General features: G+C 45.2%; 1 protein-coding gene and 1 long non-coding RNA gene across 5 annotated transcripts in view; one reads left to right on the plus strand and one right to left on the minus strand.

Annotated features, from left to right (window-relative positions):
- Window positions 1–351: 351 nt before the first annotated feature.
- LOC103158817 lies at window positions 352–17,889 on the minus strand. Of its 3 annotated transcripts, XR_004771734.1 has the most exons (5): window positions 17,189–17,889; window positions 6,923–7,150; window positions 1,121–1,408; window positions 786–888; window positions 352–570 (listed from the first exon to the last, which is right to left on the minus strand). It is a non-coding gene; the product is annotated as an uncharacterized LOC103158817 (long non-coding RNA). The 3 variants fall into 3 exon arrangements; XR_004771735.1 differs by lacking the exon at window positions 1,121–1,408 and having other exon boundaries at window positions 17,441–17,889; XR_003480496.2 differs by lacking the exon at window positions 1,121–1,408.
- The window catches only part of Hmga2 (high mobility group AT-hook 2), a 119,899-nt gene continuing 117,580 nt past the window's right edge, over window positions 15,572–17,890 (plus strand). Inside the window, exon 1 of one of the 2 annotated variants that reach the window (XR_004771733.1) lies at window positions 15,572–15,954. Coding sequence is in view for 1 of the 2 variants with exons in the window: in XM_027392314.2 (XP_027248115.1) it covers window positions 15,844–15,954 (111 nt within the window). In the remaining variant the exon portion in view is untranslated. The remainder of the gene's footprint in view (window positions 15,955–17,890) is intronic. The other variant, XM_027392314.2, reaches the window with a different exon arrangement.

Genomic DNA, 17,890 nt, shown 5'->3' on the forward strand with positions numbered 1-17,890 from the left:
ATCAGGCATTCATTCTCCAGCCACATTGAGGATAGAAAGTCATTCAGTCTCAGGATTCTCCAGCCATGCTGAGGAGAGGCAGCAGTATCAGCCCATTCAACCTAAGGTAGGGGTAAGAGCTAGTGGCCGGCTGCTTTGCTTCCCCGATCTTTAGCTTGAAACCCAATTATCAGTCTCTGGGTCTTTTATTTTTCATGCAATGGTACATGGCTGGAATCCCAACACTTACAAGGCTAAGGCAGGAGGATCATAAGGCCAGGACTAGACTGGGCTACATAGTGAGTTCAAGATCACTCTAACTTGCATAGTGAGAGCCTGTCTCAATAAACAAACAAGTCCCAGGTGATCAGATTCAGAGTTGTAAAACATTTTATTTGATTTGATTTTTGCAGCCTCTTTTGTCCAGAGCTCAGACTGACCTTGTGGAAATCTGCTGCGGATTTCTGGGCAGGTCTGTTTTCCTTATTTTGCTCATGTTTTGTCTAGTACATGGTTGTTGAACCCCGAGGTGGAATGGCTAGATGAGGCTAAGAACCTGGGAGCTATTCCTCATTCTTGAGTTCCCCTTTCCTGGAGAGATATGGACAGACATCTATTTAGCTTAGATAGGGCATCAGCAGCAGACCAGAGAAACAATTCCACACAAGTCTGGCTTGGGGAACCCATGAGTTTAACTGGGGTCATTTATAGGAACAAGGGTGAGAGGTCGCGCACAGGCAACTAACTTATAGATGGCTACACCTCTAAAAAACAGTCTCCCTCCCGAGCAGTTATTAGTCACTTACATGTCCCTGGGAAGAAAAAGGATTTCACATGTCTCCTGGGCTCCTCCTGGGTTACTCCTCCATTAAAGAATGTTAGGTGGGCTACTCCTATCTTGAGGGTCTCCTGTAGGTAATCGTAATTTAAATTTAAAGACAGCCAACAGCCATATCATGTCTGGAGAACATTTCCCCCACACTCATTCTTCTGGGCTCTGTTTTGTCCTATACTTAGAGGTTCCTGCTGGTCCCTCAGTCACCCAGGGTACCTTGACTGTGCCTATCTTTGAGTTTGACCAATGGAAAGAATGATCTAAGACTACTGAGAAGAAAGATGAAGCTGTCAGGGTACTTCTCACCTCCTCTGGAGCCTCCTCACTGACACTGGTCACACGTTTTCCCAGCCTGGGCTCCTACCATCACATCTCCTCCTCAAGGGCTCTGACTTGCGCCCAGGTTTTCAGCATGACTTCCTCCCTCTGCTTCTTCAGCTCCATGGCAACAACAGCTCTTCGATGTTACTCCTATGTAGGTTCCTCAACACCTCTCTTTGTTTCTATAAACTTGAGAGATCTCTGTACTTAGCCCTTGCATTTCAGTGCCTCACAAGAACCATCTGCAGTGAATTGCTTCCAGCTGCCATCTGCCTAACAAAAAAGAAAACCTCTCTGGTGCATGGTTTCAGGTTTTCATTTCAGCAACTTTTTCTCATAATCCTGCCTTTGCTTGAAATCCCATTGCCCCACCTCTGTGTCTAGCTGTCCTTCAAGACTCTCTTGAGGACTATTACCCACAAGTGGTCTACCATGCACATCCCCCACACTCAACACATACATGACAGTTATTCTTTTTTCTGCTTTACCTTGTAATGACTTACATACATATAACCTTGGCCACCTGACCGCCTTTTGGAATGGGAACCCACATTTAGGTCTGACATGCTTTCATTTCCCTCTTTCCTTTTTTGTTCTTCTCTAGGCTTTGGCTGTTCTCCAAAGCAAGGCTTGACACCAAATAGATGCTCAATCCTTCATTGTTATCATTATTTCCTATTTACTACTTAGTGCTACTTGCTTATCATTACTTCCTGTTCACTACTTAGTTAGTACTACTTCCTGTTTACTACTTAGTGCTATTTCCTAGAACTAGAATATGTTCCAGTTATTATGGATACTTTGCAACAAATACACAAATTTTTCTTTGGCAAGTCAGTGATGCATTTGTTACACTTGAAATAGGCAATATTTGCCTATGATACACACCGATGCCTCCTGGTATCTGCAAAGAACTTTTTCTAGAACTTCCTGCAGATGGCAAAATCTGATGATACTCAAGTTCCTTATAAAATAGTGCATAAGGCTTATAAACACCCTCTAATATTGTTGAAGCATCTCTATGCTGCTTATAATAATACCTAAAACAATGCAGCTACTCTCTAAATACTTACCTAGTTATTATACTATATTGCTTGAGGAATAGTGGGAAGGAGAATGTCTGTATATATTCTGTGCAGATAAAAAAATTCACATTGGGGGGCTGGAGAGATGGATCAGTGGTTAAGAGCATTGACTGCCCTTTCAGAGTACCCAGGTTCAATTCCCAGAACTCACACCTGTCTGTAACTCAGTTCTGGGTAATCTGACACCCTTACACCAATGCACATAAAATAAAATTAAATAAATTATTATTTTTTTGTTTTTAGAGACAGGGTTTCTCTGTGTAGCTTTGGAGCCTATCCTGGCACTCTCTCTGGAGACCAGGCTGGCTTCGAACTCACAGAGATCCGCCTGCCTCTGCCTCTCGAGTGCTGGGATTAAAGGTATGTGCCACCAACGCTGGCCAAATAAATTATTTTTTAAAAAATTCAGATTAGTTGTTGATTGTCAGGATAAGGAACTATTAGTACAGAGGACCAACTGTCTATGGAAGAGGATTTTATTAGTTACTTTTCTGTTGCTGTGGTAAAACACCATGCCCAAGGCAACATATGAAGAGTATATTTGGGATCGTGGTTTCAGAGGAATTAGAGTTCACCATGGGGGAAGCAGGGCAGGAAGTAGTGGGCATGTGACAGGAACAGGCAGCTGAGAGCTCACATCTTTAACCTCAACAAGAAGCAGAGAAAACAAACTGGAAGAATGTAAAGGTTATGATGTCTCAAAACCTGTCTCACTGATTTACTTCCATTAACAAGGCTTTACCTTCTAAACTTTCCCAAATGGTGACCAACTGGGAGCCAATTTTTCAAATACCCAAGCCTACGGGGGCCATTTCTCATCCAAACCATGATTTTATTTATTTAAGAATTTTCCAGTGATAAATTTGATTTTCTTCTAATACTTCCCTTGCGTGTCAAGGAAAAACTCATGTATGCACCCATATCTACCTGAAACTGAAGGTACAGACCTGCAATTCCTGCAACTTGGGAGACTGAGGTAGGAGGATTATAGGTTCAAAGGACATTTGGACTATTGGATGATTTCAAGGCCAGCTGTGCAACCAAAGGAGACCCTGTCTCAAAATGAATGTGGGGGGTGCTTAGTCAAATGCTTCTTTTTATAACAGTTGCCTTGGTCATGGTGTCTCTCCACAGCAATAGAACAGTGACTAAGATAGAAATTGGTACCAGAAGTGGTATGTTGCTATGACAGACCTAACCACGGTGTTTGGAGAAATATGGAATACTTTGGGACTTTGGACTAGAAAAGTAGTTGAATGCTTTTAGCAGGACTTACTGGACCATCCTGGTAGGAGCATGGGAAATAGTGGTGCTGAGGGTGATGTGGAATATTGGGGACCAGGTCAAGAGGTGTGATGGTTTCATGCCCCCCGTAGACATGTTTGAATGTTTGGCCATAGGGAGTAGCACTATTTAGAAGGTATGGCTTGTGGAGTAGGTGTGACCTTGTTGGAGGAAGTGTGTTATTGTGGAGGTGGGCTTTGAGATCTCATATTGTTAGACCCCCAGAAAACTCAGGTATCCAGGGTCCCAGGCCATGACCGCGGTCACCCCAATCACCAGGCGGATTCGAGAGCTTGCTGCAAACAGCATGAGGCTTTATTGTTTTTTTTTAATGAGCTAACCCCATGTTAGCTCGGGTCTTTCACCCACCCGCCATGGCAGATGGCTAGCAAAGACAACTCCTAGGGGCTTCGAGAGACAGCGTAAGGGGAGTGTCTAGGGGTATGCACAGGCTTACGATTGGTGTGCCTCCAGGCTTGGAGGGCTTGCCCTGTGTTGATTGGTCAACTGGTTGTTATGGTCCATAGGCCCTCCCAGGGTGGCTGCTGTGCTCTGTGTCATTGCTTGTCGGTAAAGTACACCCAGGGTCGTAAAGCATAGCGCCACCAGCTAATTTCTGATTGGTTCCTTGTCACGAGGCAGGCATCTGACTTTCTAGTGTCTAGGACAAGGTCAGACAAGCACATGTTCGGCTGTTATGGCTGCCGAAAGGGGAGCTGGTCCCTTCAATATATGCCCAAGCCATGATCAGTTGGACTTCTCCTTCTGCTGATTGCAGATCTAGATGTAGAACTCCCAACTCCTTCTCCAGCACAATGTCTGCCTGTGTGCCACATGAAGATGATGGACTAAACCTCTAAAACTGCAAGCCAGCCCCAATTAAATGTTTTCCTTAATAAGAGTTGCCATGGTCATGATGTCTCTTCACAGCAATAGAAACCAACTAAGACAAGAGGCTTCAGAGGGAAAGAATATTTATAAGTAACCTAGAAACCAGTCTTGCAATGTTTTGGCAAAGAATGTGGGTGCTTTTGGCCCTGAGGTTAAATTGTAGAGCTTTAGACTAATGGCATTGGTAGAGGAGATTTCAAGATAACTTAATATTGACTGTGTCATGTAGTTGGTTATTAGTGACCACTCTTATGCAGATATGCAACGAAAAGGAGCAAATAGAGCAAGAAAAAAATTGCAAACTGTACAGTTTGAGAAGAAAGGGGGCAACAGGAAGTGTTTTGTTGGAGCTAAGTCCTGTGCTAAAGGAGATAAAAAGTTTAAAGAAAAGCCTGATGCTAAAGGGCATAAAGGAAGTGTTGACCTCAGGGCAAGATCCTATCCAGCTAGGCTTCAAACTTGTAAAAAGGAATTAAAGGCAAGTTAAGCAGTGAAGGAACCCTGGAACAAAAGAAAGCTGATGCAAATAGAATTGAAAGGGGGGGAGCAAGTTCCACCCTCAGCAAGCAGAAGAACTTGATAGCTTTGGCCACATGGTTCTGGCTTTAGGGTAAGAGTACAAAGAAGGGATTGTGGAATCTTCCTCCACAGCTAAGGAAAGCCACTGGGACTGGCAATATGTCAGGGGTGTCCCTTCATGCAGGCCCAGAGAGGCCATTGTGTGAAGCTATGAGGGTGAGGCCTGGATTGTGTTGGAGACCCCAAGATGTTAGAGTTGCCAGAGTCATGGAATACCTGCCAAGGAAAGCTGATAACAGGGTATGGAAACAGCCCAAGAGAGAGAAGTGTGTTACAGTCAACAAAACTGGGAGGAGATGGAGGACTAAAGAGCACTTGGATATCAAACATGGAAACAGAATCTAGAGTTTTCCCTGCTGGCCTTTGGTCTTGCTTTGTTACATTATTTTCTCATTTGGAATGGTAATGGATATTCCATGCCATTATATGTTGAAAGTATGGGATCTGCTTTTTTGATTTTGATTTTACAGAGGTTACAGTTAAGGGATTGCCCCCGAGTCTCTGAACTTCTGACTTTTAAACAGTGTTGAGACTGGGAAAGACTATGGGGACTTTTGAAGTTGGGTTAAGTGAATTTTGAATTATGATATGGCTACAAGCCTATGGAGGCCAGGTAGTGGAATGTGGTGGTTTGAATCAGAATGGCCCCCATAGGCTCATACATTCAAATACTTAGTCACCAGGGAGTGAAAATTTTTGATGGGATTAGAAGGGTTAAGAGGTATGGTTTTGTTGGAGAAAGTGTGTCACTGGGTTTTCAAAAGCCTGTGCCAGGCCCTGTCCCTCTGTCCCTCTGTCTGTCTGTCTGTCTGTCTGTCTGTCTGTCTGTCTGTCTCTGTCTCTGTCTCTGTCTCTCTCTCTCTCTCCCTCCCTCCTTTCCTCCCTCTGCCTCTCTCCCCCTCTGCATCTCTGCCTCTCAGGATATAGCTCCCAGCTATTGCTGCAATGCCTATTTGCATGTTGCCATGCTCACCATAATAATAATGGATTAAGTTTCTGAAACTGTATGCAAGACCCCAATTAAATGCTTCATTTTATAAGGCCATGGTGTCTCTTCACAGTAATAGAACAGTGAATAAAGTAAGCACCGGTATTCTTAATTGCCCAGACTTTAAGCAAAAAAGATACTCTTTAGTCTGCAAAAGGATCAAATATGGGCACCTCTAGGCCAAGGGTTCTCAACTGGCAGGTTGCTACCTCTTCGGGGGTCGCATATCAGATATTCTTCCTATTAGTGTTTCAGTGTTTACATTGTTACTTATACTAGTAGCAAAATTACAGTTATGAAGTTACAACAAAATAATTTTATGTTTAGTCAGGGGTCACTACAACATGAGGAACTATAATAAAGGGTCACAGCATTAGGAAGGCTGAGAGCCACTACTCTAGACAATGGAATATTATTCAGCAGTGTCAAGCCATGAAAAGACACAGGAGAATCTTAAATGCTTCTAAGTAGTAGAAGAAAATTTGAAAATCTAGAAAAACAAAATCTGAGGAGACAAAAAAAAAAAAAAAAAAAAAAAAAAGACTTTTAATTGCCATGGGTTACTGGGGAGAGAGGCCTAACTAGGCAGACCAAAGAGAAATTTAGGACAGGGGAAACTATTCTGCAGGAAACTACAATGGCAGAAACATCCTTTATAAACAAAACAAGAGAATGTATGTCAGTGCTAGTGGGGCTTTTTGTAAATTCTGTTGCTAACAATTCATTTGCACGGATTCATGGATACCTATAAATTTAGCTGGTACCAGTATCCATAGTTGAGAACCTTGTGTGTACATGGAGGGACATGGAGGACATTCTGCTCAATTCTGCTACAATCTGAAGACTTCTCTAAAATAATATTTATGAGTTAAAGGGAAGAAAAAAAAAACAACCATGTTATAACTTATGGCAAGCAGGCAAGGACTGAATCTATCAATAAACAATTATAAGTGGCTGTACCTGACCCAGACTGGGGATTCCAAGAGAATTTAGAAGTGGTTCAAACAAGATCAAAGTAGATACCCATAAATGTAGTGCTGAGATCAGGGGTCAGAGCTGGGACAGTAACCCCATAAGTAAACAGGGTATCATTGTCTTTCCACATTTCTTCACTGGTCTCAGTTTGCAGCTGCTTCGTCATCTTAGAGATGCTTTCTGGAGCTTTTGTTATCTTGTTTACATTCCTGTCTGGAAACAAAAGGAAAATTCGGAAGAGGTGGAAGGACACTAGAAGAGCCCTCCCAGCAGAATCCTCTGTTTAAAGTGCTTTTGCAGAAGCAATACTCAAAGGCTTCTGCCTCCATTTCTCCCTGTGACCTCCGGGAACACCAGACAGAGTTTCACAGCTGGTCACACATCCATCTCAACACCCTGGGTGTTCTTTTGGTAGACCCTACATATGTGTAAAGAAACACACATTAGGATCTTTCAAACATTTGCTTTTCAGTCTTCAGCGTAATCATAGAGATTGCTTTTAGGTCTCTTTTTTCAGTACTGGCATGCTGACTTTCCCCACCCTTTGGAACCAATAATAGACTCTACATTCTTTTTCTTAGATTGTATTATGGTTGGTTGAGAAGGCCTCAACTTTTAATTTGAGCATTGGTAGACTTAGTGATCCTTTCAGCCTCTAGGACATCTGAAATTTTGAAAATGATACGAGGATGCTGATAGAAGACACCACCTTTGAAGTTGGTGTCAGCACAAAGGAATGTGCAACAACCCAGCCATATTTCTTTGGTTCTCCACAAGGATGTCATAAACACTTCTATTAAAGGCTTACTTAATTCCAGGTGCTGTGTTCTATATGTCCTGTTTTATATGTAAATTAGAATATATACAATGGAGCTGTTAGAAGCGATTCTGGCCATGAATATTTATTGATCTGAAAAACATGTACAATGTATTATTTAGATGAAACCGGGTTACATTTTCAGATGTGTAGTATGAACCTGTATTTGTTCACCTAATTCTAGAAAGGCTAACTTGTTTTAGGGTTATCTCAGAGTGATAGAATAATGGGGATTCTTTTCTTTTTCTTTTCTATCATCTATATACATCAATGCATCTTCTGGTACATTTGTGATTAAGGAAAAAAAAAACAAGAAGAAAAATTCATCTAAGTCAAGTCCAATGGAGGTTATCCTGCGCTACACAGTGAAAACCTCTATCAAAAAAAAAAAAACAGCAGCAAATTATTAAAAAAGAGATTCTTGTAGAAATGACATGAGAGTATATTTACAAAGGATGAGAGTGAAAGCTAGATCAGGGACACTGATCATACAGCAATCTAAATGTGAATGGAGCAGACAAAGCAAGAAACATCAAGAAGTTAGAACTTTAGGGATGAGGATTGGGTGGAAGGGAGACATATACTGATTCCTGGCTATATAAAAATCCTGGATAAAAGTCATCTGCGGTTTTCACTTTATTTCTCCTTTGGAGAGACTAATTGCATGATGTGTCTACCAAATCTAGCTTTTTGTTTCTTTCACGTCAGGCTTTTTCTGAGTAGTCCTGGCTGTCCTGGAACTCACTCTGTAAACCAGGCTAGCCTTGAACTCAGAGATCTGACTGTCTCTGGGATTAAAGATATGTATCACCCCACCCTACTGGGCTCAAATCTGGTTTTTAAAACACAATGATGGGCCAGATTCGATGCCTAATGATCCATCCAAAACCCGTAGTTTTTAACCAAAAGCTATATACTTATACATATATACGTATATATGCATATTTAGTGAGGGTATATGTGTAAATATGCATAGTATACATATATACATTTATGTAAGTGAGCAGAGCTCGTGCCTCTCCTCTCTTGTCTCAGTTCCCATCAGCCTGGCTTGCTTTAAATGCAGGGATTGGGAAGATTTAGAATGGAGTGGATGACTTGAAGAGAAGATAAACACCCAAGTCGGTTTCTTTCTCCTCCTCCTCCCATGATCTCTCCAACACAAAGGCTCTAGTACAACTTCTGATATTTTCCCTCGGGGATTCCGAGGTGTGTTGAGAGAGACAGAGAAAGAAAGAGATGGGTTCAAGCGAGAGTGCACTGTTCTAGCTTTTTTTCTGCCTGACTCCCGGAGTTACAAAGCCTTGGTACAGCCTTTTATTTAGTCACTAGATTTTTAAGTGACTAGAGAGACAGGGTCTCACTATATACCTCTGCCCGTCTACTCACTCTGTAGACCAGGCTGGCCTCAAACTTAAATAGATCCTCCTGCCTCTGCCTCCCAAGTGCTGGGATTTAAGGTGTGCACCACCATGCCTGAGAGCAACATGTTTTAAAAGTTCCATAGATGAGGTTGGGATTAAATTTCTGGGTGCCCTAGTCTAGATCATAGATAATAGACGCCGAGGCTGGGATTCATATCTATGTCTTATTGAAGAATAAAGAGACATGGAGGCGAGGCCAGAAGGGGCAGAAAGTGAATCAAGACAATGCATTGTCTTTCTGGTCACTGTTTCCCTATGGGCTCAAAGAAACATGTCTTAGGAGTGCACACTATTTCATGGAACATGGCTCAAGATAGATGCCTGAATAACTGTTCTCTGAACAGTTGATGGAAAGGAGGAAGGGAAGACCCTGGGACCAAATCACTCTTCTTTAATTCTCCATTGTAGCACAACAAATGAAAAACCTCAATGGCTTACATCTTAGTGATTAGCTAACTGTTTTTTAAGTCAGACAACCAGTTACCCAGTGGCTGAGGTCTTTGTGACAGCAAAATGCTGACCTGGCAGAGTTCCTGTCAAGGCTCTGGGGAAGACACGGGTGCACTTTCAAACTTGTTCATGGCCTCCTGTTTGGACAGCCCTTGTTGGAGAACAATGATCTGTTGTGGGATAATCTTTTTGTACACTGTGATGATGTGTATTTAAAGAACTAAAGGCCAATAGCTAGGCAGGAGAGGACAGGAAGGACTTCTGGAAGGAGAGGGAAGAACTTTGGGAAGAAGAGAAACAAAGAGATGCCAGGGAGACACTGAGGAAGTAGACTTACAGAATGAGAGGTAAAGAGCCATGTGGAAAAATGTAGATTAATAGAAGCAGGTTAATTTAGGTTGTAAGAGCTAGTTGGGAACAAGATTAAGCTAATGGTCAAGATTTCATAATTAATAATAAGTTTCAGTGTCATTATTTGGAGCTGGCAGCCAAAAAGAAAATCCAACTACAATGGTTTGCATTTCCTTGCTGGCAGTTAGTCTAAAGCTGCCCCCAGCTCCTAAATGTAACTCATGATCCCAGTCATATATTCCCTCCATCCTTAGACTTGCAATAATGGATCACACACATCTTCCTTGTGGTTTTAATCTCTAACTTCAGCTGTTAAGATGAGGCACATATTAGGCACTCAATAAACAGATTTTGAAGGAACTATGAACTACATAGAAAATACACACGCTCCAGGTTATTTCTTAAAGGATTCTTTAATTCTGGATAAATTATACTTCTGAATCCTGGGAGAATAATAGGTGGCATTTCTGTAAAACCAAGTCAGTGTACATTCGATACACTAAAAACCAACCTTTGTTGAATAAATGAATTTATTTTGCTTGGTAATTAATTCTCCTATTTTAGAAGTAGGGAATTTGTCCAAATAATACAACCTACTATCTCCAACAAAAGCCTGACTTTGTGGAAGGCAGTCTTTCACTGCAACCCTGTAGAGAAACAAGCACAGGTGATTTTTTCTACATTTCACTAAATATTACACACGAAGAAACACAGTTGGGTTTGAGCCATGTAAACAAGCTCATTTTAAACATTTGAGATGTTTTCCAGCAAATATATGATGTAAGCCTCTAAATGCAAGAATATATGTTTTGCACTGGACTGTTTCTAAGTAGATTTATGTATGCACAAAATTCCATTTAGAAAATATTAGCTTGCCAGGCGGTGGTGGCACATGCCTTTAATTGCAGTACTCGGGGAGGCTGAGGCAGGTGGATCTTTGTAAGTCTGTGGCCAGCCTGGTCTACACAACCAGTTCTAGGACAGGCTCCAAAGCTACAGAGAAACCCTGTCTCGAAGAATAAAAAAAAAGGAAAGAAAGTATTAGCTATATTTTTGTGACCATGTACAAAGTCACTTTCAAAATACCTGGTTATAATAATTCCATGTGCCACAATAAATCCATAATTAATTCATTAAGTTACAAGACAAAATCTATAAACTATTTTTGATGTATGAATATATTAAAGTGTAAACATAAAGTGTAAATATTCTGGGTAAAGCTTGGGAATCTTGGCCACCTCATCGCAAATGAATCTTCCTTTAGTCAAAAGAATATTGAAGAGGTTTATTGCAGGATACTTTTCTTACCCTGTGTGATACATTTTATAAAGTTGCAACTATATAAAATTACCTTTGTCATAGTAACAAATTAATAATAATTACCAAAAGTTTGTTATGAACCAAATAATGCCTAGACAAAACTAGCAAAAGACAAAAATAAATGAGGTGATGGAAGTGCTACCTATCTTTGGTGATTATGCATGCAATTTGCATATAGTGGTGATGAAAGTAGAAAACATGGCATCACACATCTCAAGGTGAGTTGGAAGAACCTGAGCATCTGTTTTAGAAGCAACAGCATTGTACCTTGCATCCAGCATACTACTAAAATAAAAATGATTCTGCCTGCTATATTTTAACAGAGTGCTAAGACATCCTAAATTTTGAGTACCTTAACTTCTTCCTTCCTTCTTTCTCTTTCTTTCTTTCTTTCTTTCTTTCTTTCTTTCTTTCTTTCTTTCTTTCTCCTTTTCTCTCTCTCTCTCTCTCTCTCTCTCTCTCTCTCTCTCTCTCTTCTCTCTCTCTCTTTCTTCCTCTCTTTCTCTTTTGTTTTTGTTTTGTTTTTTCAAGACAGGGTTTCTCTATGCAGCCCTAGCTGTCTTAGAGCTCATTCTGTAGACCGGGTGGGCCTTGAACTCAGAGATATCCACTTGCCTCTGCCTCCAGAGTGCTGGGATTAAAGGCCTGCACTGCCTGGATACACCCAGATTTCTAAAGCATGGGGCTGAGGGTCTTAAAGCAATTTTATGTTGGTGCAGAGGATAAAATGAATGTGATTTGGTCTCAACTTTTCTATTGTAGTATATTTATTGCTTTTAAATGGTGTTCTGGGTCCAGTCTTTTGATTTTACCAACCACTAATGTGCCAACCTAATCTAAACACCAATCTAAATCATGTGTCACAGATCAATAGAATGTTTGTTGACATACACAGCTGATGTACTAATGTATGATTTGATAGTAGGTGAAGAAGAATGGGAACGAATTAAAGTGGACATAAACCACTTGGCAAAATATCAGACTGGGAAGGAATAGCTTAACCTGGAATGAATGACTACTACATAACAAGATATAGAAGAGTGAATGAATGATTGAGAAACTTAAATCTGGGAATTAGACTCCTCATATGTGACCAGGAAAGTGGTTCATTAAAAAGAAATGTGTAACTATTGAGCTTAATTAAAAGACCAGATAAAATAATACTTCAACAATAAAAGTATTGATAATTTAAAAAATGAAAACAAAATTTTATTCTTTGCCTGCATATATATATATATATATATATATATATATATATATATATGTTGCAACTTGAAAGGATTATGACACTGAAGGATGACAATGTTTAAGCCTAACTTAGATAAAAACCTAACACAAAACTCGTTTCTATTCTTGTCTCTATAAACTCAAGAGGGTTCAAGTCTGAGAACAAAATGCAATGAAAACAACTGACTGGATTTCCCAACTTTTATGTGTTTTTCTTAGATTCTAGGTTAATGAAAAAAAAAACCACACACACATACAAAAAAAGTAACCCCCCCCCCACACACACAAGTTGAAATCTCCTTCTTGCTAGCCTCTGTGCATTACAAACGAACAAAAATCCATGAAGATAATGGGAGTCTCAGTATAAAATTAGTTCGCTGAAATCCTGGGTGATTTCTGCCTAAATCCACCCCCAGAACCTTATCTGTCTGTCCTGCTGGCAAAAAGCAACCAAACATGTGCCAACATGTAAGAATGTCACCACACGGAACGCGCGCGCGCGCGCGCGCACACACACACACACCCTGCAAAACTTGGCAGCCAGGAAATGTCAGTGCAGTTGTTAGAAGGTGAAATTTCAGTCCCTTTGATGAAGATACTATCTTTCAACCAAGCCCTGACAAAACCTTTGGTGCCAGTTAGACCGCCTCCCTTGCTGTTCAGTGGCTGGACCCCATCTGGAGGTATGGGGGCTCTTCCTCTCCTACAGAGCTAAGCGTTCCCAGACCCACCGCCAGGCCTGAGTTCCTGCAGACCGCTCAGCGTACAGAGAAGTGTCCCAACCTGCAAAGGGCAGCTAGAAATGGATTTAAAATGGCAACGCCAACCAATCAGCACTGTCGCTCCCAAGCAGACATTTACACACGCCTCAAGTACAGCAGAACGTGGCAAAGCCTAGTTCCCAGCGTATGGCTGCAGAGTAGGCATCTTTATTCCTCGGTGTTCTGTATCCTTGTAAGAAGAAAAAAAAAATTCTTCATTGGGTGAACATTTTTATTTTGGAGTCAATCCAACACAATTTTGATGTGTGAAAATGTGAACACAAGGTCTTTCTTTCTTTCTTTCTTTCTTTCTTTCTTTCTTTCTTTCTTTCTTTCCTTCTTTCAGTTTTGTGTTATTCAAGGATGAAAAAGAGTTACATTTGAGAACATTCTCCACCTTTTAAAAACTGACTGTGGTCATGATGGTGTTCACATAACCCACAAACAGCCCAGGCTATAAAATTAGGACTTGGCAGAAAGGAATTCTGAAGGAGAAGGTTACATGAAGGTAAACAGAAGGAAGAGTTAGCAACTAGTGCAGTTGTGGAGAAAACAATCTCTAAGGTCTCTATCTTCTGTGGGTGTCTGAAGATGGGGTTACAGCGCCAGCTACAGTAGTCATTCCCAGAGGAATAAAAAGCCCGATGGAGAAACTGGCGCGCTCCGTGTTCCTGTGTGCAGCGTGCAAGTGTGTGTATTTGTTGTGAATGTGCTTGCTGAACCATCCCTATGCCTGGAAGTGTGCGTAAGCACGCGTTTGTTAGCCTGAGTTTATCACTGGACGGTGCATGTATGCACGTGCATTTGCGTGCAAGTGTGTGTTCGTTCACACGCATGGGCTCATGCATCTTAGGTGCATACTGTGTTTGTGCACCGGCCGCGCTCTCTGGGGTGAAGGCACCTCTCAACCAAGCCGGGCTGTCGGGGTGGGGTGGGGTGGGGGCCTATCCGACTCCTTGGCCGCCCTTTCCCGGGGGCTGAACTAGAAGGCGAAGGCGGTTGGCCCTGAGTGCTTCCGGACACCTCTGGCTCGCTGGGTGGAAGCGCAGGTAGTGGCCACGCTCCCTAAGGTGGCTTTGAGAAAGTCATTTTCTCTCGCCTTCCCAGGGCAACCGCCCAGGGGTGACCTCGGACGGCGACAGGGACTAGATCGGTGGCGAGCTGGGCTGGGGAGCCTAGGCCCTGTCTCTTTAACCCCACCACCGGCGGGAGCACGTGAGCCCGGGCTCTGGGTGGCACTCGGGCGCCGCCGCCGCCAAGGCAGTTGTGTTTCCAACGCTGCTTCTGGCGGGCGGCCAGGCGCCTCAGCACGGCGGTCCGCTCGGCCTCCCCCCTCCTCTTGCTTCTCCTGCAGCCCCCTCCCCTTTATCCGCCCATGATCAGAAGTGGGCAGTCCCCCCCCTCCCGCCACCCCTCCGCAAGTACGCGCGCGCCCGCGCGCGCGCGCGCGCGCACACACACACACACACACACACACACACACACAAACATATGCGAGCGCGCGCACACATACACACACATACGCACACACACTCATCCCTTTTGAATCCCAGGCAGCAACTCAGAAAACTTCCAACCCCGGCCGCACCGCACATGGGGTTGCAGAACTCCGAAGCCAGCAGCTTGTTTCCCCACACACTGCGGTGCTGCCGCCGCCTGCCCCCGCCACCCGAGGAGGCGCGGTGCCACCCACTGATCTGTTCCTAGCTTGAGTTGAGCTGTGCGCCCTACCGGATCCGGGCAGAATCTTTCCCACCCTCTCCCTGCTTTCCGAAGGCACAAGAGTCTGTCTCTCTGTCTCTGCCTCTCTCTGTCTCTGTGTCCCAGTCTCTCCCTCCCAGCGCTCTCTCTCTCTCTCTCTCTCTCTCTCTCTCTCTCTCTCTCTCTCTCTCTCTCTCTCTCTCTCTCTCTCTCTCTCTCTCTCTCTCTCTCTCTCTCTCTCTCTCTCTCTCTCTCTCTCTCTCTCTCTCTCTCTCGGGAGAGGAGGAGGAATTCTTTCCCCGCCTAACATTGCAAGGGACACAATTCACTCCAAGTCTCTCTTTCTAAGCCGCTGCCCAGCGTTCCCACTGCCTGCAATTCCCGATCCTTAGCCGAGTGAGGAGCCCTCTCCACCTTCAACTCTCCCTCTCACTCGCTTCCCGCCTCCTTTCGCTACCTCCACCTCCACCTCCGCCACCCACCGCCCGCAGCGTCTCCTCCTCCTCCTCCTCCTCCTCCTCCTCCTCCTCCTCCTCCTCTCCTCCTCCTCCTCCTCCTCCTCCTCCTCCTCCTCCTCCTCCTCCTCCTCCTCCTCCTCCTCCTCCTCTCCTCCTCCTCCCCTCTCTCTCTTTTTGGCAGCCGCTGGACGTCCGGTGTTGATGGTGGCAGCGGCGGCAGCCTAAGCAGAAGCAGCCCTCGGCGCGCGCCAGCTCCGCCAGCTCTCGTCGCCCCTGCCTTCTCCAGCCCTCTTCATCCCGACTCCCGAAAGGTGCTGGGCGGATCCGGGGCGGCGGAGGGCGAGCGGCTGCAGCGGCGGTAGCGGCGGAGGCAGCGGTAGCGGCGGCGGGAGGCAGGATGAGCGCACGCGGTGAAGGCGCGGGGCAGCCGTCCACATCAGCCCAGGGACAACCTGCCGCCCCAGCGCCACAGAAGCGAGGACGCGGCCGACCCAGGAAGCAGCAGCAAGTCAGTACGCCGGCGCGGAGGGGCCACTCAGCCCACCCGCGACGCCTCTGCCCTGGGGCCCGCGACAAGCTGGGCGATCAGAACGCGGGAGCGCAGCGATCAGGGCGGCGCAAGCCTGCCGGCCAGCCCCGGGGTGTAGGTGGGCGGGAGACCGATTCCCTCACCCGCGAGTGCGCGGTGCAAGCTCCCGGGTGCCTGAGCCCCACGGCTCCAGGAGGTGGGGGGTCCGCTGCCCTCGGCAGCCACCCGGCGGGAGGTGGGGTCGCTCGAGGCGCGTACCGGGACTTTCGCTATTGTGCGCAGCCCCGGAGCGGCGCGGCGTGGCTGGAGGACAGAGAACTTCTGGGGTCCCACAGACTAAAAAGCATTGCTTTGTCAGCCTCTTTTCCAACTGTTCAGAGGGCTTGCGGGGGACTGGGATGTGCAGGAGGGTCGGGACTCGGCAGGTTGCAGGCTTGAAGATCCGGTGCGCGGCTTTCTCCAGCGTCTAGGGGCTGCGGGCCCGCGGGAGCCTGGAGCGCCGCGGCCGCCCCCTCGGTGCCCTCCCCACACTCCATGGCCCAAGGCTCGCGCCCTCCCGACAAAGAACGCGTGCGCAGCCGACTGCCTTGCCCGGTGCTCCTGCGGATCTTTAAATGCCTGCGGAGCTGCAGCCGCAGGAGCGGGCGGGGAAGGGAGCCGGGTGATCTCAGGTCCCCGCGGGACCGGGAAATGCGCTTCGCCCGTGGAGTTTTAGAAGGAAAGTCCCCGAGACTGCACGGTAGCTAGGGTCGCTTCCCCGCCAAGAGCCCTGTCCCCCTTTGGCTCCTGGATCCCGCGCTTTAGAGCGGCAGAAGTTTATCGTCCTCCAGGGCGAATGGCTGGGAGCTGGGAGGGGACGATCGGGGGGCACCCAGGATCCCGCGGAGTGGAGGGTTTTGTCTACGGATGCAACCAATTAAACACGCAGTCGGCTATTGCAGAGCTGTGCGCAGCGCCCTGCACCGGGCGGGGCGGGGGGGTCCGCAGCAATTTCCAAATCTAAGGATGCGACTATTGGGAACAGTTAAACTCAGCTTCTTAGCCTTTAAATTTTTTTCTCTTTTCTCTTTTTGCCTTAAATCTCTTCCCTCGGGCAAAAAGAAGGGTTAGAAAATAACCCTAAAGTCCCATTTGGCCCCCGGGCGCTGGTTAGGAAATCGAAAAATGATTGCCAGTGTGTTTTAGAAAAAAAAAAAAAAAGCCAGGGGTGTACCTTTTTGAAATCTTCAAAGGAAACAAGCCAATCTAGAGGCCTCCGAGTTTTCCCGCTCTGCCCTTGGCGACACTTCACTGTGCCTTTGGACTCTGTTTTACACCTCCCAGGAAGTCCCCGCTCTACCTTCTTGCTTCCCACCATCTACCCAGCTTTTTGGAATTCTACTAATCGCACCTCCCCCCAGTTTAAAAAAAAAAAAAAGTCTAAAAGAAAACGCAAGGGGATCCGGAGGTGACTGGGAGTTTTTACCTTTGAGTAAAGGCCGAGCTCACAAAGAAAAATGTGTTTCCGATGTGTTTGCTCTAAGTGCCCACTGGCGCGAGTATCTAATGGACGCTTCCAAGAAACCTTCCCCCACGCTAAGTAGAATGCGAGCTTCCATTGAGAAGTTCCGTGAATTGTAATTAGTCTCATTTAAGCACGCAATATGAATGAAATGAGAGTAGATGATTCACCGGAGAGATGTTCGGCATCCCCGGAGTATCAATCATCACATTTTCTTAACTGCTTGAGTATTGGCTATTTAGCCTAGCACCCAATAAAGGAAAGCGGTGATGTACCTGGTGACCTGGCCAGTTCAATTTCTCCTTCCAGGTACATTCCTCACCCATCTCCCCCCTTTTATTTCCACTGCACCCCACGAAACTTTTTTCTTTTTCTTTCTTTCTTTCTTTCTTTCTTTCTTTCTTTCTTTCTTTC

Source organism: Cricetulus griseus (assembly GCF_003668045.3).
Source record: "Cricetulus griseus strain 17A/GY chromosome 1 unlocalized genomic scaffold, alternate assembly CriGri-PICRH-1.0 chr1_0, whole genome shotgun sequence".
Lineage (NCBI taxonomy): Eukaryota > Metazoa > Chordata > Mammalia > Rodentia > Cricetidae > Cricetulus > Cricetulus griseus.